At 56.2% G+C, this 27,867-nt stretch overlaps 1 protein-coding gene across 1 annotated transcript; it reads left to right on the top strand.

Annotated features, from left to right (window-relative positions):
- Positions 1 to 43: 43 nt before the first annotated feature.
- SPOCK2 (sparc/osteonectin, cwcv and kazal-like domains proteoglycan (testican) 2) lies at positions 44 to 27,431 on the top strand. The gene is made up of 12 exons (XM_008582589.1): positions 44 to 671; positions 14,490 to 14,498; positions 15,097 to 15,142; positions 15,374 to 15,488; positions 16,830 to 16,944; positions 18,955 to 19,069; positions 19,519 to 19,626; positions 20,097 to 20,315; positions 21,705 to 21,767; positions 23,352 to 23,489; positions 23,610 to 25,206; positions 25,324 to 27,431. Exons 1-11 carry the CDS (start codon positions 483 to 485, stop codon positions 23,753 to 23,755), a joined length of 1,263 nt encoding a protein of 420 aa, XP_008580811.1. The 5' UTR covers positions 44 to 482; the 3' UTR covers positions 23,756 to 25,206; positions 25,324 to 27,431.
- Positions 27,432 to 27,867: the final 436 nt, after the last annotated feature.

Here is a 27,867-nt window from a genome sequence, read left to right as displayed (position 1 = left end):
GGGAGACCCGGGCCCTTCTTGCCCTCCACCCTTGGAGAGACAGCAGGGACATGTCAGGTTTCTGATTCCTCGTCTGCAACTCCCAGAGGGCTGGGCTGGGCTCCGCTGCGGCTGGCTGGCGTTTGGCGCTCTGATCTAGCGCTTCGCTTTGAAATCTACCCCCTCCTTTTTTTTTTTTTTTTAAACCAGGTATGATGATGTCAAACGTGATGCTGATGCTACAGTTACAGACACAGCCCCTGCTGGCGCAGCCTCGCTGATTCTCTCTCCCTCCCCGCGTCCAGCGCTGGGCGCTTTCAGACAAGTGCATCTCCTAACCAGGTCACACTTCAGCCGCGACCCACTGTCCGTCAGTCACCGGAGTCAGACCGCAGGAGGAGGACTGAGGAAGAGGCAGCGTGAGCTTCGCCGACAGCGGGCTGGGAGGAAGGACGTTAAAATACTGCAGAAGTCGAGACCCCGCAGGTCGAACCCAGAGCACGATGCGCGCCTCGAGCTGCGGGCGGCTGGCGCTGCCGCTGCTGCTCCTCGCCGCGGCCGCCCTGGCCGAAGGCGACGCCAAAGGGCTCAAGGAGGGCGACACCCCCGGCAATTTCATGGAGGACGAGCAATGGCTGTCGTCCATCTCGCAGTACAGCGGCAAGATCAAGCATTGGAACCGCTTCCGAGACGTGAGTCCGCGAGGCCGCGAGCGCCGGGGCGCGGGGCTGGGGAGGAGCTCGGGGGCAGACCCCGGTGCGGGAGCGGCCGCTGCACGTCGCAGCCGGAGGCTCCCGCTCACGGTACAGAGAGTAAACAACAGCGGCAGCGGCGCGGCCCGGCGCCCCCTCCCCGGTCCCGGCGCCCCCAGCCCTACACCCGCCCCCGGGGAGTCCCGGGCGAGGAGACGCTCCGGGGGCGCGCGCTCACGACAGGGGCGTCCCCGCAGGCCGGGCGCTGGGAAGGGGCGCGGGGATGGGAGGACGTGGCCCGGACCTGCGCCCCGCCTTTCTGTGAGCCGCCCCGGGCGTGCCCCCAGTGGGTGCATGCCGCAGGCTTCACATACGGGCTCTGCAGAAGGGGCAGGTCTGGGTGGGGCCGGAGGGGAAGGTGGCATCGTCTCGCGCGGGTGCCCTCTGTTCCCACCTTGGGCTCTGGGGGAGGGGAGACAGGGGACAGGGACAGTGGCCGGGCTTTGAGTTGGGGGGCTCCTAGCAGCCCTCCTAAGGCGCGATGGTGGAAGGCGTGTCTGTAATGGGGGCAGGGCCACGGCGGTGAAAATGCGTGAGGCCACTCACGGGTGGCCGCCGGAGCCTGGTCTGGGTCCCCAGGCAGAGGGGCGCGACCACGAACCGAGGCGGGTTTTCCAGGACCAACCTTCAGTGGGGAGCCCGGCCCGGAGCGAGGGATGCGGCTCCGAACCGGAGGGAACACTCTGTAGCCCGTGGGCTTGTGAAGCAGAGGGGAGAGCCTGAGGCTGGGTCTGGGGGCCTCGGCGGACGCCCGCCCGCCCGAGCCCCGCTTAACCTTGGGCCAAACTTTGCGGGGTGGGGGCGGGGAGGCGCTGCGCACGAGCCGGCGCTGCTGCAGCACTTTGTTTACCCGCACCTGTAGATCGGAGGGGACAAGCGAGGCGGCGAGGCGGCGTCGCAGCAGGGCGGGCGGAGGGGGATGGACCTGGTGCTTGGGGACGCCCTGACTGCAGAAAGCCTCTTCTACGACCCCAGTTGTCGCTCCTTATACCCACCTAGAACAACACAGGCCACACCGTGACCTTTCTCACTTTCTCTTAACCTGCACACCCACACGTTCCTTAGAAATCGGTTTTAAACACATGCTTCATATGATATCCAGCCAAATGATAGGAAGAGGCAGAGATACGGATCTTTCTGTTATCATGAGACGGATGCATGTTTCCCCCCAAAGTCACACTGGCAGGTTGTGATAGGCAGAAAGAAGCAGGAACCCGGGCCGGGTGGTGTGGGCCTGCAGAGTGAGCTCTGGTTTCCGTCTCTGCCCCACCCACGGCTGGTCCAGTCAAGGGAACCTGAACCCCAGCGAGGCTCTCCAGAGGCACCTGCAGGCCCAGCACAGATTAGCTGCAGTCTCCTGCCACTGCCTGGGCAGCAGCCCGGCCACAGCAGCGAGGGGGCGGCAGCAGGCTGGGCCATCCGGAATCCATGTGTCACTGGTCCAGGCCTCCCTCGGACTGGCTGGCTGTTTGATCTGCCAAAATGAGATGGACGGTGAAGGTCAGAGGAAAAAGAAATGCTTAATCAGAACAGTAAAGGTTTAAAAATAAGAGACGCCTCTCAACCTCCCTTCTTCCACCTGCTTCCAATGGCCAACTCTGTGGGTGAGAATAAATGACTTACTGCTCGACCCCATGGCACAGGGCTGCCCACCTGTCTCCCTGTATTGGTGCCAATCACTTCCCCCTTCCTCCCATGCTCATCAGAAGAAAGGCACTAGATTTGAAATTCTGCAGGCCCTGCCCCTATAAGAGTCATGGAAAGCTTAGGGCATGTATTGATTTGGGTGGCCTTGTGCTTTGTGTTGGGCAGATTTCCTCTAAAACCCCATTTAAGGTAGCCCAGGCTGCAGGAGGACAGGGTCAGGGAGAGAAGTAGGATAAAGAAGATTGGGCAGGAGGGTCTGGCCCTGGGGATCTGTTGGCAGCTGCTGCAGAAAGGCAGGAAGGAGGCTGCTAGCTGAAGCCACTGCATTTCATAACTCTGGGATGCCACAATGTGAATGGTGCCCTCTGGAGTTGTTCAGAGCACTGTACATAGGTGCCCTGCCAGCACTACATACACTTCTCATCCCTCCTCTGTCAGCAGAGGTCCTACTGCCCACCCTAAAAGCTGGAGGCCCTCCAACTGGGCACAGTAGAATGGGCTGCATATACGTTTCCATCAGGCCAGCTATTTTGAAAATATGCTCCTTGGCTCCTGAAAGGAGAGAGAGGAATTTCTTTTGAACTCCTAAGGGGTTGCCAGGCTGAGCCAGACCTTGTTTATAATCAATCACAAAATGGCTCGGGGACCCCAGTTTGCTCTGGTAGAAGGAAGGCAAGCAGGGCGAGCAGGCTATTCTCAGGGAATAGGATTGAGGAGTTAGTAGTGGGGTGAGGGAAATGCTCATTAAATGGTGTTGACAGGGCTGACCAGGGAGGATTGAGGGAATCACGTGGAAGGGGTCACGAGAAGGAAGAAGAGGAGGAAAGCTTGGGGAGTGGCTCCAGTTCGGAATTGGTCAGAGCTGGTTAGGAGCTCAGCTTAGCATTCTTTCTGTGAGCACTAGGATTATAGGGAAGGCGGGATGTACCAGCTGAGTAATCCTCTCCTCCAGTGGGCACAGGGCTCTCACATCCTGTGCCTGGAGATCTCATGCCCAGTGCCCTGCCGCCAGGGAGGAGGGGATTCATATCACAGGAGACCGAAGGCTTGCGGGCTCAGCCTGGCTCCCTGGCCCACAGTTGGAGCTGTGTCCTGCCCTGGGCAGTCCTGGGCTTTTCACTTTCTGCAGAGCTGGGTGGGATTCTGCAGGTCTTGGGAACAAGGCATCCAAGCCTTGTAGAGATGGACACTTGAGAGGAGACAGGCCCAGTATACAACATTCTTCAGGGCAGGCTCCAAAGAGTTTGGCTGGGAAGAACTGACTGTCCTTCTTGGCTCATCTCTACTTTGTAATCCACTTCCACTAAATTTTCATTATATTTATGGATGTCTGGCACAGTGCTTGGCACCCAGAAGGCACACGGTTAATATATGTTGAACCACTGATTGCAGTAAGCACTCGTGCCTGCCAGTCCCTGCAGTAAGCACTTTAAATGCATTGCCTCTGAGCCTCTCAACAACCTTTGAGATGGTTACCATTACTTTATAGTCTACCCCTCTACATTCGAAGAAACTGAGGAACAGAGAAGTAAACTTACCCAAGTAACTTAAGTAAACTTACCGAGGGGTCAAGTAGCTTGTAAGTGGCAGAGCTGGGAATTGAATCCAGGTCGTCTAACTCAACTTTGCTTTTGAGGGAATTCTAGGCCTAACCCTTAGTGAAAGTGGGAAGGGTCTATCCTGAGGAACACATCTGCCCTGGCTTGTGTCCTGTTAGCATCTGAGGATGCCCTGGGCAGGAGCGGCACCTCCCAGGAAGGTGGGCCAAATCCCCCAGTGTCTTTGGCAGCCTGACACCAGCCTTCTCCTCACCTGGGCTTAGCAGCACTCCCCCAAGAGGGGCAGGTAGTACAGTGTACCAGGACAGCTGTGCCACTGACTGGCCTCAGGATGCTGGACCCATCACTAACCGCTCTGAGCTTCGATTCAGACTGGGTGACAAAGGAGTGCATATGTGTGAAGGCATCTTGTCAGAGGGCTGGAGGGCATCCCATTCAGGCAGTACTCTCTTCCTCATAGAAACCCACCAGACAGACCATCACTTTTGGGGCTCGCCCACACCATGCCTCAGTTTCCATGAGAAAGATGCTTCTGTGTGTTCACTAATTCACTAGTTTACTACACATCTGAGCACCTCCTGCATGCCAGGACTTCATCATGATCCCCGAGTCTGGCCCAGGGAGATTATTGCCTGCTGGCTGCATGTGACTGTCATGTTTTTGTGAGCACCAAGTAGGCCAGTAGCAAGGATGAGCCCCAAGAGGCTCCCTTATTACCACTCTTTCCTCCTTCCTACCCCACACACCTAAACCAGTGCCAGTGTGGCGATGACTGCACAGATGCTTGTGGATAAGTGTGGGTGTGTGAGAAGATCCCTAAAGTGGGTCAGAATGGATTCCATAATTGGGGTTTGGGGATCGGAGGGTGGGTCCTTCCCTGGTTTCCTCCTCTACCCTGGTTTCTAACTCCTCTCCCATGGGAGGGGGGCTGGCATCTCCCAGAGAAGTGTCAACATGGTGAGGGACTCTTGAACACCCAGCAGGCCTCCAAGCCTGGGAAGAGGGGCCTAGAAAGAAGAGCCCTCTTTGCCTGGAGAGGCTGTCATAGGCTCCTCCAGTCCTCCAGCAATCTGAAGAGGATGGAAAGCCAACACCACCCCAGCCCTCATTCCTCAGAAAGTCAGAAGGCCACCTGGAAGTGTGGAAGATCTGCATCCCACGCCAGCCCCAAGGGCCTAGGGAGAGCACTCAGCTCATCTTCCTAGTGAGAAGAAGCTTGTGACCTTGGGGCAGCCACTTTCTGCTAACAACACCTTTCTGGGCCTTGATTTTCCCATTGATTTAATGGGCAGGTGAGACAAAATAATCTAGAGAGCCTTTAGCATCTGTGACTCCAGGAAGATGCACAAGAGGCCGTCATCAGCCCCTCTGCCCGCAGATACACTCCTTTCCTACCCCACCTCCACCTCCACAGGCTGGGTGGCACGTCTTCGAGTTTAAGGAGGAGATTTTCTTTTTCCTCCTGAGGAAGAATCTGTGACCAGATTAGGGTGGGGTATTAGCTAAAGACTGAGAGACCTGAGGAATGGGGCCTAATGGCATCCTGGGGCAAACACCAGGCTGGGGACACACATACCATCTTAGTCAGTTTGGGCTTTTGTAACAAGATGTCATAGGTGGGGTGGCTTAAACAACAGAAGTGTATTTCTCACAGTTCTGGAGGCTGGGGAGTCCAAGATCAGGGTACTGGCAGAGCCGGTGTCTAGGGAGGCCCTCTTCCTGGCTTACAGACAGACATTTTCCTGTGTCCTCATGTGGCGGACAGAGAAACCTCTAGTCTCCTCTTCTTGTGAGGACACTGATACCGTCATGGGGGCTCTACCCTCATGGCCTCATCTAAATGTAATCGCTTCCCAAAGGCCCACCTCCTAATCCCATCCCACCGGGGGTTAGGGTTTCAACATGTGAATTGGGGGTGGGAGACACAAAAATACAGCCCTTCACGCTGTCTCTGCATGTTTCCTTGCAGGTGCAGCATGAGTCTTCTTAGGGCTGTGGACAGGGAAAATGTGTGGCCAGGCCTAGTCCTGGTGACAGAGTTTAGACTCCACTGTGTCCAGCCTTGGTGCATGGACTTGGACCCAGCTGGGGTCTTCAGGCATGCCAGCCTCTGCCCCCCAGCCTTGGCCAGCGTTCCATTGCAGGCCAGCCCTTCCTCAGGGTTCCTGAAGCATGGTTTCTGCAGTTTATTGCCATGGACTCATTTGGTACACATTGGACGTTGCCTCGTGGCATCACCTACACTGTGGGCTTGTATCTTAAGAATCCTCCTGCTGGTATTTGTAATGTGTGTTTGTCACATTCCTCCAATCGTAAGCCCTTGAGGACAGGATCTGGGGATGGACTGCTTTGTGTGCCTTACAGCTGACCCCCCACAGCACTGCACAGGGTGTTTATGCGCATAGTAGGTACTCAATATAAATGCACTGTGGGATGTGACAGCCAGAACGATCTCATCCAGCCGTACTCTGAGCCTCCCCTGCTCCAGGTAGCAGCACTGTGTGTTCAGGCAGCGAAGGAAGGGTAAGGGGGTGGTGGGGCCCTGGTCTGAGCTGTGCTGGTTATTTGGGGAGATCTCTTTCTCTTTCCCAAAAGGTTGGCACAGACACAACTAGATCCCCAGCCCCATGCCTTCCAATAATTCATTTGTAGGGTAAGGGAGTGAATGAAGACGTGGAGGAAGATTGTCTCCCGGCATCCCTGTCTTTCATCCCCTGTGCCTGGCTGCAGCCAGCCTCCACCTTTCTCCTGGGGGTGGTGCTCAGAGCTTGCTCCCCTCTCCCTGCTTAGTATCCCTTCAGAGCAGCACAGGGCTCCCTTGGGTGGAGAGCAGCTTCCCCAAGGCAGGGATCCTGCCCCCTCCTGCTGTCGTCCCCAATACCCGAGAAGGGGTTGATGCCACACTCAGCTGAAGGACAAACAGGCTTGGCCGATGCCTTACCTCTGCCTGGATGCAAACTTCCACCTCCTTCCCTGACCCCTTGTTCCCTGGCACAGGCCAGAGGACATGAAGAGTCTGAAATTGTTCAGGCTCCTTTTCCACTCTTCTCAAAGTTCTCAGTTTGGAAGAGCTGGGGAGCAGAACCGTGGAGACTCAGCTGTGCTAAGCACTGGGCCCCACATTTTACAGGTGAAGAAACACCCCGGGGAGGGCAGGCACTGAGAGCCCATCTCCTCTCGTGCCTCATGTTCTTTCTCTACACCATGCCCATGTCTCCTCAGCTCCAGTCTCTGGGGTCTTCCTCAGATATCCCTGGAATTTAAATCCTGACCCCTCTCCATGTTCCAGAAGGGAAACTGAGGTCCCAAGGCAGTTCAGAACAGAACCCCAGGCCCCCTTGCACCTCTCCCCTGTTCTCTGCCTTTTATGGACTGCTGGGGCTGCTGCGTTCCAGAAGGGAAACTGAGGTCCCAAGGCAGTTCAGAACAGAGCCCCAGGCCCCCTTGCACCTCTCCCCTGTTCTCTGCCTTTTATGGACTGCTGGGGCTGCTGCCAGGAGCAGAAACCAAGGACTAGGGTGGTGGCAGAGATGCCACTGGAATAGTGGAGAGGTCAGGCCAGGTGTCAGGAGGGCGTTGGCACAGGCATACCTGAGCCCGGGCAAGCTCCTGGCAGGCAGACAGTGATGATAAGCACCTTTTTGCCCTCCAAGGAAATTCCTCCGAGGGGAGAGGAGGTGGGAGGTGGCGTCTCCCAGATGCCTGTCTCCTTCTGTTTGTCCAGGCCTAACACACAGCCTCCGCCAACCCCTCTGACAGAGGAGCAAGTGTTTCATGACCGCCCCCCCGGCCTGCCCAGTCTGCCCTCCCCACANCTCATGTTCTTTCTCTACACCATGCCCATGTCTCCTCAGCTCCAGTCTCTGGGGTCTTCCTCAGATATCCCTGGAATTTAAATCCTGACCCCTCTCCATATTCCAGAAGGGAAACTGAGGTCCCAAGGCAGTTCAGAACAGAACCCCAGGCCCCCTTGCACCTCTCCCCTGTTCTCTGCCTTTTATGGACTGCTGGGGCTGCTGCCAGGAGCAGAAACCAAGGACTAGGGTGGTGGCAGAGATGCCACTGGAATAGTGGAGAGGTCAGGCCAGGTGTCAGGAGGGCGTTGGCACAGGCATACCTGAGCCCGGGCAAGCTCCTGGCAGGCAGACAGTGATGATAAGCACCTTTTTGCCCTCCAAGGAAATTCCTCCGAGGGGAGAGGAGGTGGGAGGTGGCGTCTCCCAGATGCCTGTCTCCTTCTGTTTGTCCAGGCCTAACACACAGCCTCCGCCAACCCCTCTGACAGAGGAGCAAGTGTTTCATGACCGCCCCCCCGGCCTGCCCAGTCTGCCCTCCCCACATGGAGGCCACTGCCTGGTGTGTGCTGGGGGTGCCAGTCCTCGGTTGAGAAGGAGCACCAAGGGGCACCCCCTTCACCTCTTCTCACTCCTTTCTAGGTCCCTCTGTGCTCCTGCGGCTCGGAGGGCACTGCCTGGTGTGTGCTGGGGGTGCCAGTCCTCGGTTGAGAAGGAGCCCCAAGGGGCACCCCCTTCACCTCTTCTCACTCCTTTCTAGGTCCCTCTGTGCTCCTGCGGCTGTTTCCAGGGAGGGTGGGAGGAGACCCCAGCTACAAGTCCCCCTGCTCCTGGCCTTCTCCGGTGGACTGGGCTCCACCACAGCCGCCTTGCCTGAGGAGAGAGGCGAAAGGGATGCCGGGTGTGGGGCCTCCCAGAGGCTGAGCCGGGCCTGGCCCACTTCCATTTTTAGAGAGTCTTGATCTATTAAAAAAATGAAGAAATGCTGTAACAGGGTTACAAAAGTTGTGGTTTATTTAGTCTCCTGATGAACTTCTTCTGGTCCTGTCACTGTGCCTCTGGCTGTATGTCCTCATTTGGAGACAGTGTCCGAAGCCTATCTTTGAGGACCCAAGAACCCAGGGTTCGGTGGTCCAGTTTTGTGTCTTTTGAAAGTATGAACTTCATAGCTTACAAGGTGCTATCTCAGACGTTATCACACTGGGTCCCTCCACAGCTCAGAGAGGAAGGCAAGGGGTCATCCCCTTTTTATAGACAAAGAAGCAGAGTCTGGCAAGGGCTAGTGCTGGCAGTCAGTGGCAGAGCCAAATGGAACCCAGTGCCCTGATTCCATGTGGGGGGCCTGGGGGGTGTGGCAGTTTCCCCACCACACTGTGCTGCAAAGAGGCAGATGGAGATTTGCCCAGGGTGGGTGTTTACCCCAATAAATCAGGGCCTTGGAGGGCCACTCTTCCTTGGCTTGATTCACTGCTGTGTCCCATCCTCCGCAGCAGATGGAGAGGCTGGGAGAGATTGGGTTAATTCAAGCTGTGAAGTGAGCGGGTGATTTGGGTGCTAATTAAAATGACAGGAAGTAAACAGCGCTTGGAAACACCCAGCATGTGCCCCCTAAGCCGGGCTAGGCCTGCGCATTCACCACCATCTCTCCCCCAGCTTGGCGCAGTGGGCCCTGTCTCCATGGCAACCGAGCTGAGCAGCAGAGATCAAAGCAAGGGATGGGTTAGCTCCAAACCAGCCGAACCAGGGGCGTGCGAAGGGGTTTCTGGAAAGTGCCTAGAGAAGGGGGCCCCCCAGGTGTCTTCCCCCTCCTCCCAGTCCTTCTCTCCTGGCTTCAGGACTCCCTGCCTAGGGAGTTGAAGCAGAGCTGGTGTGGTAGGAGAAACCACCCACGGGATGCAACTGGGCTTCCTGGTTCCACCCTTGGCCTGGGACTTTCTTCATCAGCTAAATTTATGGAGTCCTGGCTAGGAGTGTACTTTCTGGAACCACAGTTCTGGGTGCCAGTACTCTCCTGCTGTGCAATTGCTGTGTGATTCTTCATAGTCACTTAACCACTCTGAGCCTCGATTTTAACACCTTGAGAAATGGGGATCATACTAGTACTGTTCTCTTAGGGTTGTTGTGAAGAGTAAACAAGCCACTGAATGTAAGGGGCTTTTGAAATATAATATTTCTAATGTTTTTTTTCCCCTCATTATAAAAGTAGAATGTGCTTATTGTTGAAATTTCGGAAACGGGAAAGGTAGAAAGATGCCAAAATTCTCTATTCCTGCCCAGCAGAGCAAACGACTCTTAACATTTTGGTATGAATCCTTTTCTTCTACCCACTTTTTTTTTTCCCCCAAAAATGAAAACTGTATATTCAGTGAAGGGTTTTAAGGAGGGAAAGACATGATCAGAATGTATTCTAGAAAGATCACTGTGGCCGCTGCGGTGTGGAAGATGGGTGGGAGGCCAGCAGGAGGTGCTGCAGCTATTCAGGCCCGGGCTGCTGAGGCAGGCGTGGTGAGCCAGGGTGGGCTGGGGAGGGATTTAGCACATGCAACGGACTAGACGCAGGGGACCTAAGGACAGGGCAGTGTCTTCGGCTTGGAGCAGGTGCTATGGTGTGTGCTCCCAAGGAAAAGACCTGGAGGTGGAAGAAGTTGGGAGAAGGTTCCAGCGAGTCGCTCTCTTGCCCAGAGGTTGAGCATTTGCTTTGTGGGAGGAAGACTGGCTGCTCGTTTTCCTCCCTAAGGCCCCACGTTAGAGTGAAGAAACCAGAGACCCTAAGAAAGGGATTAGACAGAAGGTACAGAGCTAGAGGACCTCAGACCTGGCACTGGCCCAGTGGTCTCGCCCCGGCTTAGAACCAGCACCAGGCTTAACCAGAGCCGGGCTGCCCATGCAGTCCAGCAGTCTCTGGTGGCACTTGGCCACTGGAAGGTTTAAAAAGCCCTTCGGGTGATTGTGATGTACAACCACGGTGAGGCCAACACGACAGAAGGGGAAACGTAAGTCTGTCAGCAAAGTGGCTCGCCCAAGGACACATGGTGGGCCAGGTTAAAGCAGACTCCTGGTCCGAAGTCCTCTGGTCCTCCCTACCTCCCCTTCTCAGCGCACGACCATTCTCCTCTCTGAAGGAGAGAGACCCTGATACACACAGGGTGGGGACGAGAGTCCTAGCCTGTGACCCTCGGCCGGTTGCTCTTCCTCTCGAGCCTCAGCATTCTCATGTTTTATGCTGTTGTTCCTATTGGCTCTGCTGACTTCATAGGATTGTGAGGGAAAAAGGAAGACACGATAAAATACGTAGTGAGGACTTACTTTAACAGCACCACCCAGTACAAGCCATGGTGCAGCTGTACCCCCCGGAAGTTTCTGTCACCTGTCTGTTTGGTGACAAGACAATGCCAAGCCTGAGAGGTGGCCTCTGACTTTCCCCGCTTTTCCAAGCTCCTCATGTGGTGTCTCTGTCCCCCATTTTCTCCACCTGAAGTCCTTGGTCTCTTCTTCTGTCATGACAGCTTTGGTTTTTTGAGTGCTTCCTGGACCCCAGGCCCCTCATAGGCACCATCTCCTTTAATCTCCGAGCAGTCCCGGGAGACAGGCGCTGAGCTCCTGGAGGTCAGGGTGCTTGCCCGAGGTGCATGGGGCCTCCTCCCCTCATGCCTCTCTCGGGCTGGCTGCTTCCACTCTCCTGTGATCCAGAGCCACTCAGGATTCTAGAAAGAATCCCTCCACCCCACCCACCATGGTGTGGCCACAATGGCAGCAAAGAGTTTAGCTAGAGCCGAGCAGCAATTGTATACAGAAGGAGCTCCATCCCTGCATGCTGAATCAGGGAGCGGAGTCACCATTGCTGGGACTTGGGGTGGGGGGTTATGTGGAGCTGCTGGTAAAAGCCCCTTTCTTAGAACTCCTTCCCCCACCTCTACTTTCCTCTGAATTTCTAATCAGAAATTTGTGGTCTTGACCTTTGAGAACTCACTTTGCACCGAGTCGCAGAGATTCCACTCACAGCCTGGTTGGAGGTTGAGGCAGCAGGGTGGGGCGGGAGTGTGGGAGTAAGCAGACAACGCGGCCCTCAGCTGACGCCCCAAGGCTGGAGGAGCCTGGAGCAGGGGCCACCGGCCCATTTCTGCTCTGGTTCTGCTGTGGGTGGGTTATGCGGCACACAGATCTTGGTTGCAGGCAGGTGACTCACACCTGCTTCCCAGCGTCCAGCTGTTTCCCCTGTCCTCTTTATAACCTCATCCCCACCACTGACCCAGGGAGTGCCAGGAGCGGAGGGAAAGATTCCTACTTGATGCAGTCCAGTCTCTCCTTTTGCCCCACCCTTGTAAACCTGGCCTCTGCCACTTGGCCACTCTTGGCCTCTGTTTCCCATCTGTAGTGGGATGGACACCAGGCAGAGGCCCCCTCCATCCTGAGGAGCTCCTGGAGAAGAAGGGCTGGGTCTGAGCTGGCTTCCTATGGCCCTAGCAAGTGAGGAGACTTGTGTCTGCAGCTCCTCAGAGCTTGCCCAGGGCTCAGGAGGGCTCAGATCAAGCCCTGTGGCACTAGGCAGTGCCAGTGCCAGTGCCAAGGCAGGTGCCCAGGAAGCCCATCCTGCAGCCTCCTTCCTTGTCTGCAGCTCCTCAGAGCTTGCCCAGGGCTCAGGAGGGCTCAGATCAAGCCCTGTGGCACTGGGCAGTGCCAGTGCCAGTGCCAAGGCAGGTGCCCAGGAAGCCCATCCTGCAGCCTCCTTCCTATCTGCTCTCAGGTCCAAGGGCTGTGTGACATGTACATGTAGGCCAGGTGTGGCATAGCGAAGGGGTGGGGAGAGAGGCCAGGTGTGAGAGACAGCAGGGAGAGACACAGGGAGCAAGACAGACACAGGTGACAGCAGGAGCCACAGGGAGAGAGCAGAGCCAGCCAGGGTGCCCTCGTGGGAGAAGTCTGCGGTGCTCTTGCCCTGCCCCTCCCTCCTCAACCTCAGCTCCTGCTGCCCTCCCTCTCTCGCTGTGGAAGAGGCAGGAATGCCAAGCCTGAGAGGGGGGCTCGGCACCCCAGTGTGAAAACTGGAGGCTGCTCACAGAAGTGGGGTTTGTTACTTCGTTTCTGGATAAAAACCATCTGGCACTGGGTGAACTGCCTCCAAGTGTCCTTGTTTTCCTACTGTTGCTATACACATGCATGCATATGTATGCACACACGTAAATGAGGACGTATATGCACGTGCACATGCTCCTGCACACACACACACGCTATATAATACACAGCTGTGAGCATGCACATGTGCAGATGGGCCTGCATGAATGCACACATGTGTGCAGAAGCGTTCTCTCAGGTATACACCTGTACGCAATGCATCTCCTTCAGCAGTGATGCCAACTGCCTGCTCGGCTCTAGCCCCTTTCTGGCCTCTGTCCAGGAGGCCCAGAGTCTTTTGAAGCCCTGGGGGGTGCCCTCCTTGAGCCTATTGCTGCCCACATGTGGGGTGCCCTCTGGTGCCAGAGCCCTATGCCCTTTTCCCCCAGGCCTGACTGCTAAGTCTCTAGCTCCTGCCCACTCCCACCCCAGAGTGTGACCTCTGCCCCCACCCCTGCACATGTCTGATCCTTGAGTGGGGCAGGACTCAGGATGACGGGGGGCAGCTGCGTGTGGCTTCTCATGCTCCTCCTGGAGCCCTGTGCAGAGGAGGCTGGCAGCTGGCTCCTTGGCACTGCCAGCCTCCAGCTGGGAGAAGCCGTCTCCCACCTGTCTGGTGGAGCTTCCACCAGGAGTGCCCTCAGAGATGTTTGCTGGTTCTCAGCCACTGTCTCCACCCCATAGGGGAAAGAGGGGAAACCAGACAAGTTGGAGATTTTGTGCCAGGGAGCTAGGCCAGGTGGGAGCTGCTCTGCCTCTGGCCACTCTGGGGTCCATGGGTCCTGGGATGGGTCCCTGCAGCCAGAGCAGGGTGAGAAGGTCTCCCCTGTGCCCGAGGTCTTGGAGACGGTGTGGTGTAGTGAGAAGAGAGGCCTGTGCTTGGCGCCAGGAGACCTGGGTGCTGTAACAGTGGGACCTGAGTCAGATCATTTTCTGTCTCTGGGATTTCTGGTGTCACTTGCACATGGAGGGAGCTAGATCAGTTGAGCTCAAAGGGCCTTTTCAGGATCCAAGGATTTGAAGAATCCTCTGAGGATTTGAAGCTGGATTGTGATGACTGGGGAAGCCATCATCATTGGCATGGCCCCCCCTCACTCGGCGAACCATCTGAGCTCTGCAGGAAAGTCAAAACTTGACTGAAAAACAGTCCCTTGCAGCCGGGGCAGGAGGCCCTTCCTCCCGCCTCACTCACACAGTGGGCAGCTGTCAGGAGATGGGACTACCAAGGAAGGAATCCTGGCAGAAGAGAGCGTGCCGTTTCTGGAACACCAGGGCCCAGGCATAAGAATCACTGTTCCTAGGCTGTAGGGGCCCCTCAGACATCTGTCCTGGTGGTGGGGCCAGGGCTGGGCTGGGTGTGGAGGGGGGGCTGCCTCACACTCGTAAGGCTGTGGGTCCCACCCCTATTGCTCCTTAAGCTCTCTGTGGTGAAGACATAGGAATACTGGCTTCCAATTCAAGTCCATAGGGATCACAGGACCGTGGCAATCACAGGCCATTGCCCAGTGCCCATGGACACATCATGAGGCTGAGGGAGCCCTGGGACCACATGGTCTGAGGGCGGGCCTCATGCTGAAATCCCAATCTCTCTCCCTTTTTCCTCCTGCTCCATTCCCTGGGACCTGCTGCTGTTTCCTGATCTCCAGGAAGTGGAGGTGAGTACTGCCGCAGGCTCCACTGCCTATGGTCTCTCTGCAGAGCACACCCCATCCCCTCCTGTCCCTCCACAGCCTTGCCCCAACTTCTCCTTCCCTGCCAGCATCTAGCTGCAATAGGAGGAATTAGGAACTTATGGGAGAGGCTGGAAAGGATTCTGGACATGGGTTTAGGGGGGATAGAGGTGTGGGGGAGGCAGCTGGCAGGGCCTGGGTGGACAGGGCTCACCTGGGCAACTACAAGGATGGCAGCAATTTGCATGTGGCAATATGCAAAATCTCCTCAGCCCTGCAGTTGAACCTCAGCTCTGGGGTATGCAACTTCTCCTTCCCTGCCAGCATCTAGCTGCAATAGGAGGAATTAGGAACTTATGGGAGAGGCTGGAAAGGATTCTGGACATGGGTTTAGGGGGATAGAGGTGTGGGGGAGGCAGCTGGCAGGGCCTGGGTGGACAGGGCTCACCTGGGCAACTACAAGGATGGCAGCAAGTTGCATGTGGCAATATGCAAAATCTCCTCAGCCCTGCAGTTGAACCTCAGCTCTGGGGTATGAATCTTAACCCTTCCCTTCTCCCTGTCCCTCTCTGTACTTCTCCAGGATGACTACATCAAGAGCTGGGAGGACAATCAGCAAGGAGATGAAGGTAATATGCCTGTCCCAGGTAGGGCAAGGTGACTGACACCTGTGAAGGCCTGAGACCAGAGGGCAAGTCCTGACCCTGGCCTTGACCAGGCCCCAATGGGGATGGGACTTCTGATTTTAGGAGCTCTGGTTATCAAGGGTTGCTGAGGGAGGGGCCTCCTAGCTCAGAAGTGGGGCTGGGGGTTCCTGGATTCTCCCAGGTGACATGTGTCCTGACCCTGCGTCCCTGCAGCCCTGGACTCTACCAAGGACCCCTGCCAGAAGGTGAAGTGCAGCCGCCACAAGGTGTGCATTGCCCAGGGCTACCAGCGGGCCATGTGCATCAGCCGCAAGAAGCTGGAGCACAGGTGAGAGGTTTGGGGAGGTGGGAGCCCTGGAGGGGCTTTGCTCAAAGAGCAAGGGCTCAGCTGAACCTCTCCTTATGTATTAGTTATCTATTGATGAAAAATAAATTACCCCAAAACTTAGTGGCTTAAAACCACAAATATGTATTCTCTTACACAGTTTCTGAGGGTCAGGAATCCACAAGTGGTTATATTGGATGGTTCTGGTTCAGGGTCTGCCATGAAGTTACAGTCAAGATGCTGGCAGGGGCTGCATCATCTGATGGCTTGACTGGGGCTGGAGGATGCACTTCCAAGCCCACTGTCACAGCTGTTGGTCAGAGGCCTCAGTTCCTAGTCATGTGGCCCTCTCCAAAGGGATGCTTGAGTATCCTCACAACATGGAAGCTGGTTCCCCCTAAAGCAAGTCATCCAAGGGAGAGAGCAAGGAGGAAGCCACACCATATGAGAACAATTACCAAACACTGTGGGACGCAGGGAAAGTCACGTCTCTCTGGGCCTTGGTGTCCATATCTCTTAGACAAATAGGTTGGACCAGATAATTGGGGTACCTTCCAGATCCGACATGTGGTGACTTCATGAAATATCTAAGGTTGTAGCTTCTGAGGCTGGCAGAGGAGGAAGGGGTGAGGGGCATTTAAGGAGGCCTTAGCTCCAGCCTGAGGACAAGACCCTGCGTGGCTCCAAGACACCTAAAAAAGGTCCCATCTGCCTCCCCTCTCCCCTACTCATAGAAGATAAGACTTGGGGTTGCGATCTTGGATTCCTTGCAGGGGCCTGGCAGGTAACGTTAGCATGAGGAGAGCTTGGTCATGGCCACCCTGGTGTGCACGGGCTCCATGGGAAGGGGCACCTGCTTCCTGGCACTGGCCCATTATAGCTGTGCAGGAATGCAGCACCAGGACTGCCACATCTTCCTTTTTTCTAAGAAAGGCCAGGGATCCAGGTTTCTCTGTGAATTCTCCCATTTTGTAAATGTTGGTGAATAACTCAATTAAAAAGAGAACAAGACCTTTTGGTCAGACATAGTGAGTCTGTAGGCCAGATGTGGCCCAAGGGCCATCAGTTTGCAACCTCCAGTTTGATCCTTTAAGTGAAGCGCGTCTTGCAGCCAGGCCTGGAGTTGCTACCTCTGGACTCGGTAACCCCTGCCCAGTCAGTTCCCTTATGAGCTGGAGGAGGGTCTGGCTGGGGGTGACAGGGAGAGGGGGCAGGGGTGGAGAGGCAGCTGACCCACTAGATTGCTGGGGCGGGTTCTTGTAAAGGGTCTCCTGAGCCTTCCTTCTCCTGTCCCTCTCTCATTTTTATCTCCCTCCCTGCATACTCCGTACCCCTCTCCTGTAGGATCAAGCAGCCTACCATGAAACTCCACGGAAACAAAGACTCTGCCTGCAAGCCCTGTCACATGGCCCAGCTTGCCTCCGTCTGCGGCTCTGATGGCCACACTTACAGCTCGGTGGTGAGGAGCCCCGGCCCAGGTTGGGTCAGGGTGGGGCACACCTGAGGCCACCGGGGGCAGAGAGGACACTCAGCTGGGGCCTCTGAAGGGTTCCCAGGACTGACGTGGGGCCAGACGGCACGGTCAGTGCATTCAGTGCAGCCGGCCACAGCAGGGACACCTGCAGCCCCGGCTGGGCTACCTGAGAGTGGGGCAGGTGCACGTAGGGGGCAGGGCCTGGAAGAGACAAATGGACAGGTAACTGCAAGTCAGAGTAAGTGGGGCAAGGGCCTCATGAAAGTGCAAGGGCTGTGGAAAGAAGGAGCTCTGTCATCTCATTGTCAGGGGGCAAAAAAAGGACGATTTTCTCAGGGAGGTGACAGTGTTCACCAGCAAGCACAAAGCACTCTGGGGCAGGAGGAAATAATCCTCCATGAGAAGAGGACGTGGGAAGGAACCGTGACTGTGAGAGCGAATCCTCCCTCATGAGATTTCTGCGAGGATTAAATGAGACAATATTTGTGAAAGCATTTTATAAACTTTAACGTACCATAGAAATGCAGGTGCCTGGGGCCAGCCTGTGGCTCACTCGGGAGAGCGTGGCGCTGACAACACCAAGTCAAGGGTTAAGATCCCCTTACCGGTCAGCTTTAAAAAAAAAAAAGAAAAGGAAAGAAATGCAGGTGCTTCTACTAGCAATGAGGAGTTGGGCATCGCTGGGGTTGGAGGGCACTGACTGTTGCTAGGGTGGGTTCCAGGGCTGAAGAGTCCTTCTGGGGTGACATGGGTGATAACTGAAGTTGCTGAGGGGATGCGGTCACCCAGGAGGAGGGAGGGAGGGGACAGAACGAGCAAGGGGCCGGGGTAGAGGCTGCGTAGTCAAGGGTTAAGATCCCCTTACCGGTCATCTTTAAAAAAAAAAAAGAAAAGAAAAGAAATGCAGGTGCTTCTACTAGCAATGAGGAGTTGGGCATCGCTGGGGCTGGAGGGCACTGACTGTTGCTAGGGTGGGTTCCGGGGCTGAAGAGTCCTTCTGGGGTGACATGGGTGATGACTGAAGTTGCTGAGGGGATGCGGTCACCCAGGAGGAGGGAGGGAGGGGACAGAACGAGCAAGGGGCCGGGGTAGAGGCTGCGTTTAGGAGGTGGGAGGCATACCAAGGAGAGGGGCGGGGCTGACAGGGGGCACCTCAGCCCCGGGGCGGGGCGCAGCCAGGTTTGGGCAGGAAGCTGTGGCGCAGGGTCACGCTGTCCTGCAGGGAGGTAGAGGTCATCAGGAGATCTGGCTTCCATCCCAGCCCCATGGCCTTGGGCAAGTCACTGGGCCTCTCCGAGCCTTGGTGTTCTTTGCTGAGCAAGGGAAACACAAGCGTCGCTCCCCGAGCTGACAGAACCAAGAAAGATAAGGTTGTGAAACGCGGCGACGACCCACTTCACGTTAGCAGCCATCCCAGAGAAGCAGACAAGACCAGGGGAACACTCTTCAGTGGAAAGCCATGGGCGAGACCCTCTCCAACTGGCGTTAGCAAGCAGCCTGGCAGAGCATTGCTCAGTAAAGCCGAGGGATTGGGAGACATTCAATAGATGGTAGCTGTCTGTCATCAAGAGAGCCGAGAAAAGCCTGCTGGAAGTGACTCTGGGGAGACCATGGAGGGAGAGGCCAATGGCTGATTACACAGGGACCAAGGGGGAGGACGGGCCATGAGGAGGGGGTGGGGTGATTGGGGCAATGGGGACAAGGGGAGACGGGTGTCCTGGGAAGGAGAGATATTCAGAGAGGGAGGGCTGGTGCACAGTGGGGCTCGCAGAGCCTTGCATAGCTAGGTCTGTGTCCTGAGACCGCCTTTCTGGGCCTGCTGCCCCTGACCACTGTGCACCTTGTTCTGCAGAGGGACAGGCTGTTCATGGACTATCCCTCCCATCTCCACTGGGGAAGGCAGATGTAGCTGCCATGGGAGGCTTGAGGGTGCCCCTGGCTGCAGGGACCCATGGAGCAAGCCCGTGATCCAGCCCAACCTTTCTCCTCATGCAGTGCAAGCTGGAGCAGCAGGCATGCCTGAGCAGCAAGCAGCTGACGATGAGATGCGAGGGCCCCTGCCCCTGCCCCACAGAGCAGGCCGCTGCCTCCACCACCAATGGCAAACCAGGTAATGGGAGCGGTGGGCCAAAGCCAGGTGGGGGCAGGGCCTTAGGGCTAGGCCGCCCCAGGCACGTCCATTGGGGCTCTAGGGTGGGAAGAGTGGTTTGCAGGGTGAGAAGGGAGAAGTGGCAAAAACAGGGAGAGGCCTGAGGGACCTGTGGGGTCAGGGGCCCTGGTTAACACAGAGCAATAGGCTTGGGCCTCAGCACTCATGTCTCTTTCCTGGGTGTCTGGAAGGAGGGGCAGAGCCTGTGCTGTGTGTTTTCAGTGCTAGGAAGGGGTGAGGGGAGGAGGAAGATGGGAGAGGAAGCCCTGATTTCCACCTTCCCTTCCCCTACTGCATCCCCGGCCACTGCCCAGCCCCCGACCTGTAGGGCAGGACCCTAAAACTGAGATCAAGCTTGCTGTTTCACCACATTCACCCTCTATGCCCTTCTCTCTGTTCTGCAACTGCAGAGACCTGCACAGGTCAGGACCTGGCTGATCTGGGAGATCGGCTGCGGGACTGGTTCCAGCTCCTGCATGAGAACTCCAAGCAGAACGGCTCAGCGAGCCCGGCCAGTGGTACAGGATCTGGTTGCCCCACTGCGGGGGAGAGAGGGAGATGGGGAAGTGCCCAAGGAGACAGGTGTGCACAGGTGTGCCTGCCCTTGCTCCCTCCTGCCAGACCCCAAGCCCTGTAATTTGGGCTCCTAAAAGAGCCTACACTCTGGAGGAAGGGGCCATCAGCTTCAACCAGAGCAGGAGGATACAGGCTAGCTTATAAGAAGAACTTCTTAACATGGGTGGAGGCAGCTTAAGCCCTGAAATGGACAGCCAAGGGAAAGCACAGGATTATTTTCTCTGAAGGGCTTTCAAAACAGGGTTTTGAATGGTTTGGGTGCAGTCCTGTGCAGAGGTAGAGGGAAGGACTGTTGGCCATTCTTGAGTTTCTTGACCCCCTGAGCAGAGGGCTGGGGCTGATGGAGAGGTGAGGGGTGGAGAGGTGAATGGGCAGACGCATGGAGCATGTCTGAATCATGGTCTTCACCCAGGGCTGGATAAGAGCCTCGGGGCCAGCTGCAAGGACTCCATCGGCTGGATGTTCTCCAAGCTGGACACCAGTGCTGACCTCTTCCTGGACCAGACAGAGCTGGCTGCCATCAACCTGGACAAGTACGAGGTCTGCATCCGCCCCTTCTTCAACTCCTGCGACACCTACAAGGACGGCCGGGTCTCCACCGCCGAGTGGTGCTTCTGCTTCTGGAGGGAGAGTGAGTGTGGCCCCTCTCCCGGCCTGGCCCTCCCGTGCGGGCTCCTAGCTCCAGGCTCTCTTTGGGAGTCAGAGTGGCTCCCTCTTGGCCCCCTCCCCAGGCCCAGACTCTCCCAGCTCCCCGCCTCCTGCCTTCTCCCAAGGCCTCCTCTCTGAGAGCCCAGGAAGCCAGCACTTTAACTCCCTTCCGTGGCAGCTCCGAGGGGACCTGGATTTTGTGAGTCTTGAAGCTTATGTACTTTTGGAGGCCTTCTTTAAGAAAGAGTATGAAAAACTACAAGCATCAAATTTCTAGGGCTCCCCGGAGGGCCTGGGCAGGGGCTGTGCAAGTGAGAGCCCTAGAGACGAAGGCGCATCAGCTTCTCAGCGGCTGCACTTCTGGGCACTGCTCCCATTCTGTGCTCGAATAAGTGGTCATGTCGGTTCCCCTCAGCCTTGAAGATGTGGTGACATTTGTAAGCTGAATATGCTCAGAACCAGAGCTGGGCGTGTGCTGAGTGATCATCTAGGCCAAGTGACAAATGTCTTCAGGGGGAAAATGAGGTCCTGAGGGGTCGACTGACCTGCCGGCCGGCTCGGGTAGGCCCTGGTGCTCTGCCTCGCTGGCTGGCTCCACTGTCGTGTGCTGGAAGCGGCACCGCATCTGCTGCCGGGCCACGGCTCAGCTAGGGCTCCACCACATGCTAGCCAGGTTGGGACCCTGGACCCAAATCTTTTTGATTTCCATTTCTTCATCCGAATCGGGAGATAACAGTACCTCCCTTGGAAACTGTTGTGAGGATGAACCGAGAAAATCTGGGTGCAGAGCCCCATGTAATTCACAATCCCTCTGCTCATGTGAGGAATTTTGATCAGTTGTACTGCTCCCAGCTTCCCAGACTTCCTGCTACCTGCATTGCTCCAGCTCTTCCTTTCCAGGCCTTTGCAGCTCATTCTGTCCAATCTGCACAGCAGCCTTCTTGGGCAGGAGGCTGGGGACTATTCTCATTTTATAATCAGGTAGGCCTCCAGCTTGGAGCAGCCAGGACTCCCAAGGTCACAGACAAGTTAGAGATTGGCTTGCCAGTTATTTTCAGGCCTGGGAGTTCCGTCTAACATTCCCGTTAGCCTGTGTTCCCCCAGGGTCTCTCACTCTGGGGTATCTATATGTTCATCCACTTCCTCTTTTGAATCCTGTTCACTCATCCCATGGGTCAACAAAACACTCAGAGAGGCCTAGGCTTCTTGAGGACCTCAGCCTGTCCCACAGCTGTGGATGGCCTCCCCTAATTAGAGACTGGGTATTTTCATTCCACAGAGCCCCTGTCTGGGTTTCTAAGCCTTGGGGGGCTCAGTGTGTCCCACCAGTACCAGGGGAGAATTGCATCAGAGGCTGGTTCTCTCCCCACAGAGCCCCCCTGCCTGGCGGAGCTGGAGCGCATCCAGATCCAGGAGGCGGCCAAGAAAAAGCCAGGTGAGGGCTGGGCTGGGTGCAGGGGGAGGAGGCAGGAGGCACCCTGAGTTCTTCTTAGGCCCAGAGGCACCAGCCCCTGGGTGTTGTGGCAGCTGCTGAGCCCAGAGGAGGCTCCAGCTTAGGAAGACAGGAGAGGGAAACCCCCTTCCTGTTTTTATCCTCATGGTGGGGCAGGGTCTCCCAGTCTACCCCTCAAGAAGTGTGTGTTAAGCACTACTTTGATGCCTGTTTATGCTGGGGCTGGAGGTCGAGATACAGAGGATCCTAGAACCCTGTGTTCAATTCAGTCCAACAAGTATGTGCATAAACCTCAAGCAAGGCCCCTCCATGGGAGATACTCACTTCTTACTCAGCAAACACTTGAGGGCCTGCCTGGAGAGACACCAGCAGACGTGGCCCAGGTCAGAACCGGTAGGCAAGACAGACTTGACCCAGCCTTGGGAAGCATTAGCACAGGCCAGTCAGGGAAACATGCATTGCACAAACTGATGGGCCAAAAAGATAGAACTGATTGTGACTGCGTGTTGGTGCTGAGGGGAACACACGTGGACATAAGTTAGCCAGAGGGGTCAGCAGAGGCCTCTCTGGAGAACTGGGGTCCAGGAAGAGACCGAAGGAATGAGAAGAGTCAGCCAAATGCAGAGTCCAGGGCAGGAAAAAGCTCGAGGTTCTTGGGAAAGAGAAAAAAGGACCCACGTGGCTGGAGTGTTGAGGGGACAGAGGTCCGAGAGGCAGATCCCATGGGGCCTGGTAGCTGCTTGAGAGCAGCTTGGCATTTGACTGGGCCAAAGAGACCAGCACACCTGAAACCCCACACTGCAAGCACCCACGCGCCATGTGACTGCAGGCCAGTGGCCTTCAGGGCCTGGCAGGGGCACCACTTCTGCCAGGAAGCAAACCTCTTTTGTCTGTTTTCCCCGACACCCCGCCTGTGCCTTAGGGTGCCTGCCCTTATTGTACCTGGCATTGTAATTGTCTATTTGTCTCTTCCCCCATGGAGTGGCCGAGTCCATCTCCGGGTCCCCAGAGTGGTGATCTCAGAAGACATCTATTGGGTGGACAGAGGAGCAGCAGTTTGTGAGCCTGAGGAACAGTGGGTGGACTCTGAAGGGAGGTCAGATTCAGAGGGGCAGAGAGGAGAAGCCGGGCATTCCTGGCAGGGGAGAGCCAGGCCAGAGGAGCAGTGGTAGGACCGAGGGCATCAAGCGCAATGAGATCGGACTGGCTGGTGGGAATGGTGGAGGCAGACAGGAGCCATCGTGGGCCCAAGCGGGTCATTTAAGGAAGTGGCCTTTCTTGTCTCCAGTTGGTAGAGCTGAAATAAAATGCTGGCAGACAGCCCTGGGCAAGACAGGAGCCATCGTGGGCCCAAGCGGGTCATTTAAGGAAGTGGCCTTTCTTGTCTCCAGTCGGTAGAGCTGAAATAAAATGCTGGCAGACAGCCCTGGGCGTCTGGGCTGGTTGGGTGGTCAGGACCGGGGCTGGCTGGACTCCTGCTCGTGCCTGCGGCTCTGAGGCCACCTCTCTAAGGAGCCCACAGCACAGGGTCCCTGCTCTGACCCTGCTGGGCCCTGTCCCACTCAGGTGTCTTCATCCCGAGCTGTGACGAGGACGGCTACTACCGCAAGATGCAATGTGACCAGAGCAGCGGTGACTGCTGGTGTGTGGACCAGCTGGGCCTGGAGCTGACTGGCACTCGCACGCACGGGAGCCCTGACTGTGGTAAGGGTCGCTGCAGCAGCCAGGCCTCTGGGGACCTGCCCCGGGAGGGCTGTTCCAGGCAGGTGACAGGCCGTGCAGCACCAGCTTCCTAACCCACCCCTTGTCTTGCTTCCCTCCCAGATGACATAGTGGGTTTCTCAGGGGACTTCGGGAGTGGTGTCGGCTGGGAAGATGAGGAGGAGAAGGAGACGGAGGAAGCAGGCGAGGAGGCCGAGGAGGAAGAGGGCGAGGCGGGCGAGGCGGACGATGGCGGCTACATCTGGTAGATGGCCCTGGGGCCGTGGCAGGCCAGGGTGCCCACGGCTGGGGAGGCAGGCCAGCAGAGGCCTGTACAGAAGCAGGCAGCTTGGTGAATGGATCTGGAAAATACAGGCAGAAGGACCCTGGCTCCAATGGTGGGACTGCGTGCATGAGTGTGCATGGCACGCGTGTGGCGTGTTTGCCTGGGATGGATGAATGCGTGTGTGTGTGTGTGTGACATGCACTGACAGGCGTGTCCTTGACCCACACTGCTCCACAGGCCCCTCCGGCCTCGTTGTAGTCATTTTCTTTGTTGTTTGTTTTAAAATACTTACATTCACACACATACAGGTCAAAATTGATGAAATGTGATACCCCTGCCATGTCCCCCTGCCCTACTCTGACACCCTGGTTTCCACCCTGGCTCAGCAGGCCCTGCCTCCTTCCACCCCTGCATGCCCTTCTCCCTTCCCTTTCTGGGGTCAAGTTCTGGCCTGTCCCCATTGCAGAAGGGAGGGAGGGCAGGGAGCTGTCTACTAGCTGGGGGTCCTCCCAAAACTGGGCCAATCCAGTGTGACACCCCCATCAGCCTCAGATGAGATGGGCCAGGACACCTGGCCACAGCAAGCCCCGTCCCTTCGCTAGAGGCAGGGAGGGCCTTGCCAAGCTGTCTGAGGCCCTTCCCATGTGGCGGGGTAGAACGGGGTGAGAAGGGCCGACTCAGCAGGGGGGTCTGCAGTTGCACACCTTGGGTGGGGTTCGTAGGAGTGAAGATGGGGCAGTGCTGAATGCATGACCCTGGGATAGCTTGGCCCCTTTCTGTGGGTCTCATGTGGTCTCATGTGACCTGGGCTGCTCTCTCGGAGACAGGGGCAGTGGGTGTGCTGATGAGCTCTGCATGGCTGCCCTGGTGCAGCCTGTGTGGTGCTGCTCCTGCCTCTATCCCCCTCGCTGGGGCCCCCTTGTCCGCTGCAGGGAGCCTGAGGACCAGGAGCAGCAGCTGAGGGGTGTTTGTGTGCCCACCTCCTCCCTGACCCCTTAACTAAATTTCCCCTCCTGCTCGGACCAATAGGAAGACTGGCCCCGAGGCCCTGTAAGAGAGAAGCCGGTAGAAAGCCACAAGCTTCCTGCTCTCCTAGACCGTGATCTTTCCCCAACTCTCCTCCTCAGGGGAGAGGCACCCAGGGACCAGCCCCACCTGTCCCAGCCCTGGGTTTCCCTCTGCCCCTCTCAGGTCCCCTGGGGCTGCTCTGTGAAGGGGCTTCTCCATGCTCTGTTTTGAAGCCCTGTCATGTGCAAGAGTTGTGAAAAATCAGTTGGGGGACAGGACAGGGGCAGCCAGGCTCTGAGGCCACACCTCGCTGTGCACCCAGTTCTCCTGCATACCAGAGGACGAATGCCCAGGGCTTCGTTATCATTCTTGTTTTCCCTAATCTGTCCAGTTCTCCCCGTTGAAGCAAATTCCTTAACACTTTTGGTGAAGAATTTCTTACTCAGACTTGGTCCTCCGATGGCTTTTGGTGCATGGTGAGTGCAGCGCGCGTGTGTGTGCTTGTGCGCGTGTGTGCTTGAAGCAAATTCCTTAACACTTTTGGTGAAGAATTTCTTACTCAGACTTGGTCCTCCGATGCCTTTTGGTGCATGGTGAGTGCAGCGCGCGTGTGTGTGCTTGTGCGCGTGTGTGCGTGCGTGCGTGTGTGTGTGTGTGTGTGTGTGTGTGAGAATCCAGGGCCATCCTGGTGGCCTGGGAGTGTGAGGAGGGGCCCCCAGTGCTGGGTGAGCAGCTGTGAGTGTGGGCGGCGGGGTGTGGGGTCCACACGGTGAGGCTCCCAGCCTGGCTCTCCTGGGCTTCTCCCAGCATCCGCTGAGTGTCCGGTGGACTTCACAGAAGAGCCTCACCCTGTCCACCCCTTTACTCCAACCTGGAATCAACATCTTCCAAGTCCGCTCTTGGGGGAAATAACTAAACTCCATTTAGTCCCATAAAGTGCTTCTCATTCTACAGCAGTTCTGATCATGGAGGCGTCACGCTGTTCCAGGTCCCCCAGCCCCTTCTTCCTCCTCTCCCCTTCCCTGTCCTGCCACCTCCTTCCTCTGGTCCCCTGCACAGTTCAGGGAAATGCTGTTTCTTGGCAGCCCTCTGCTCTCCCAACTACTTGAAACTACTTGCTCTCGCTAGGATTGGAGACTGCTGGTCTCTTCCCTCGGCCCCAGCTGGACTTCTGGAACTGTCCTCCTTGGGGAAGCTTTCAAGGATGCCGGGGCGCTGTAGGGTGGGGAGGGGTCATGGAGGAAGGGTACCCCTCCTCCTCCTCTCCGTTGCTCTCCCCTCCTGGGGGGCTGTGATCTATCTGTGTCTCTGGGTCTTCCGATTGTGCACGTTTATCTGACCTTGTACATATGTTTTAGGAAGAAAGGAAAAGGCGTTGGATTAGCTCCTGGCAGGACTGCAGGGGTCCAGACTCTCCCTGTCTCTGAAGCCCCTACACTGCTTATCACTTCGCTGAGACTGAGGCCCCCACAAAGGTGGACAAAAGCAGGTGTTCCCAGTGGGGCTTGTCAGACAAGCTTAAGGTTTTCTCACAAGCAAGGTGGCAGGCTGGTCCTTCCTTAACCCTTTGGACTGGTGCCCTTGACCAAGCTGCCTGCCCACCTCCCTGGCTCCTCCGTGCCCAGATGCCCTTGCCCCATTCTCCCCCCACGCCCCTGGCTTAGGCAGACAGGGCAACTAGGGCTGCATTGGAAAGAGCTCCCTCTACCGTTTTAAAAGAATGCTTTCTTGTCTGGCCTGGAGGTGCCCTTGGCTACCCCAGGCCTCCTTGGCCCATGGGTGCTGGGAGAGATGATGTCTAAGATGGGGTAGGTTGGATTTGAGAAAATAAATGTGCCTTGAGAGACCACTCGGAGAAGGTGATGGAGAAGGTGGCATGGCTTGGGCAGCTCTGGAAGGAGTGGGATAGGGCATTGTGACTGCCCCCTAGTGTCCTGCTGGGGCTGTGACCACACGTGGTGGGTGGTCACACTTCCTTGCTCCAGCATGCCTAATTTTAGTGGGCAGGCCACCCATCCAGCCTTGCATGAGCTCCATCTCCTCCCAACTTCCCCCCTGATGGGTGGGGTGGTCCTGTTTATAGCACCATGGGGCCCTTCATTTCACTGAAGCCTGAGCCCTCAGCCTCTGGGGAGAACTGACAGCCGCCCTTTGACACCAGGGGTCATTGTGAGACTGTGGGCTGGTTGGGGTCCCAGGGAAGAGACACTGGGTCAGCAAAAGGTGACATCTGAGGAAGTCCCAAGCTGAGCAAACTGCTTTATAGCCTGAAGCCTACTTCAACTGTGTGATGTGCAATAATGGAGCTTAGAGTTAAGAATTGTGTTCAAGTGCTTGGATTTCCGTCTGTAGATTTAAGTGCTGAAATTGTATCTCTCGGTAATTTTAGATGTCCTAAAAAAATCAAAAAACAAAGTGTTAGACTGTGTGCATTGATGGGCACTCAAGCGTCCCGCGGATCACCCCTCTCCCTTTCCCCAGCGCCCCCAGCCCCTCACGCCCCACCCCCCGCCTCCACTTGGGGACCCACCTCGTGTTGTCTTTATCTGCCTATTACTCAGCCTAAGGAAACAAGTACACTCCACACATGCATAAAGGAAATCAAATGTTATTTTTAAGAAAATGGAAAATAAAAACTTTATAAACACCACCTGCTGGCGATGCTCCGAGTATTCTTCTCCTTGGTATTATTTTTTACAAAAGCAGCATTCACAAATGAGGTGCTATGTTCAGACGCTCATGGGCAGCACGTTTCCCTTATTCACCTTCATACACGAGGCCTTGCAGAGGGCAGAGCCAGGAGGAGGGGCCTGACTTATCCAGGGAGGACCAGGAACAACTTTAAAATATTTCCAGTATTATTACAAATAAATGTATATGCAATTTATATTTGTATACATGCTAATAAATACATCTCTATCACAAAAGCAGAGATAAAACTCTATCCTGCTTTCTTCATTTAACATGTTATGAACCTTCCCCCGTGTTATTAGAATCATTTGACGACATGATTTTAATAGGTACACAGTATTCTACAATATGGAAGTACATACGCTAATAAATTTAACCATGTCCCTATTTTTGGAT

This window comes from Galeopterus variegatus, unplaced genomic scaffold, assembly GCF_000696425.1.
Source record: "Galeopterus variegatus unplaced genomic scaffold, G_variegatus-3.0.2 Scaffold2672, whole genome shotgun sequence".
NCBI lineage: Eukaryota > Metazoa > Chordata > Mammalia > Dermoptera > Cynocephalidae > Galeopterus > Galeopterus variegatus.
The sequence above is the reverse complement of the archived record's forward strand: the minus strand, read 5'-3'. Positions and strand labels throughout refer to the sequence as shown.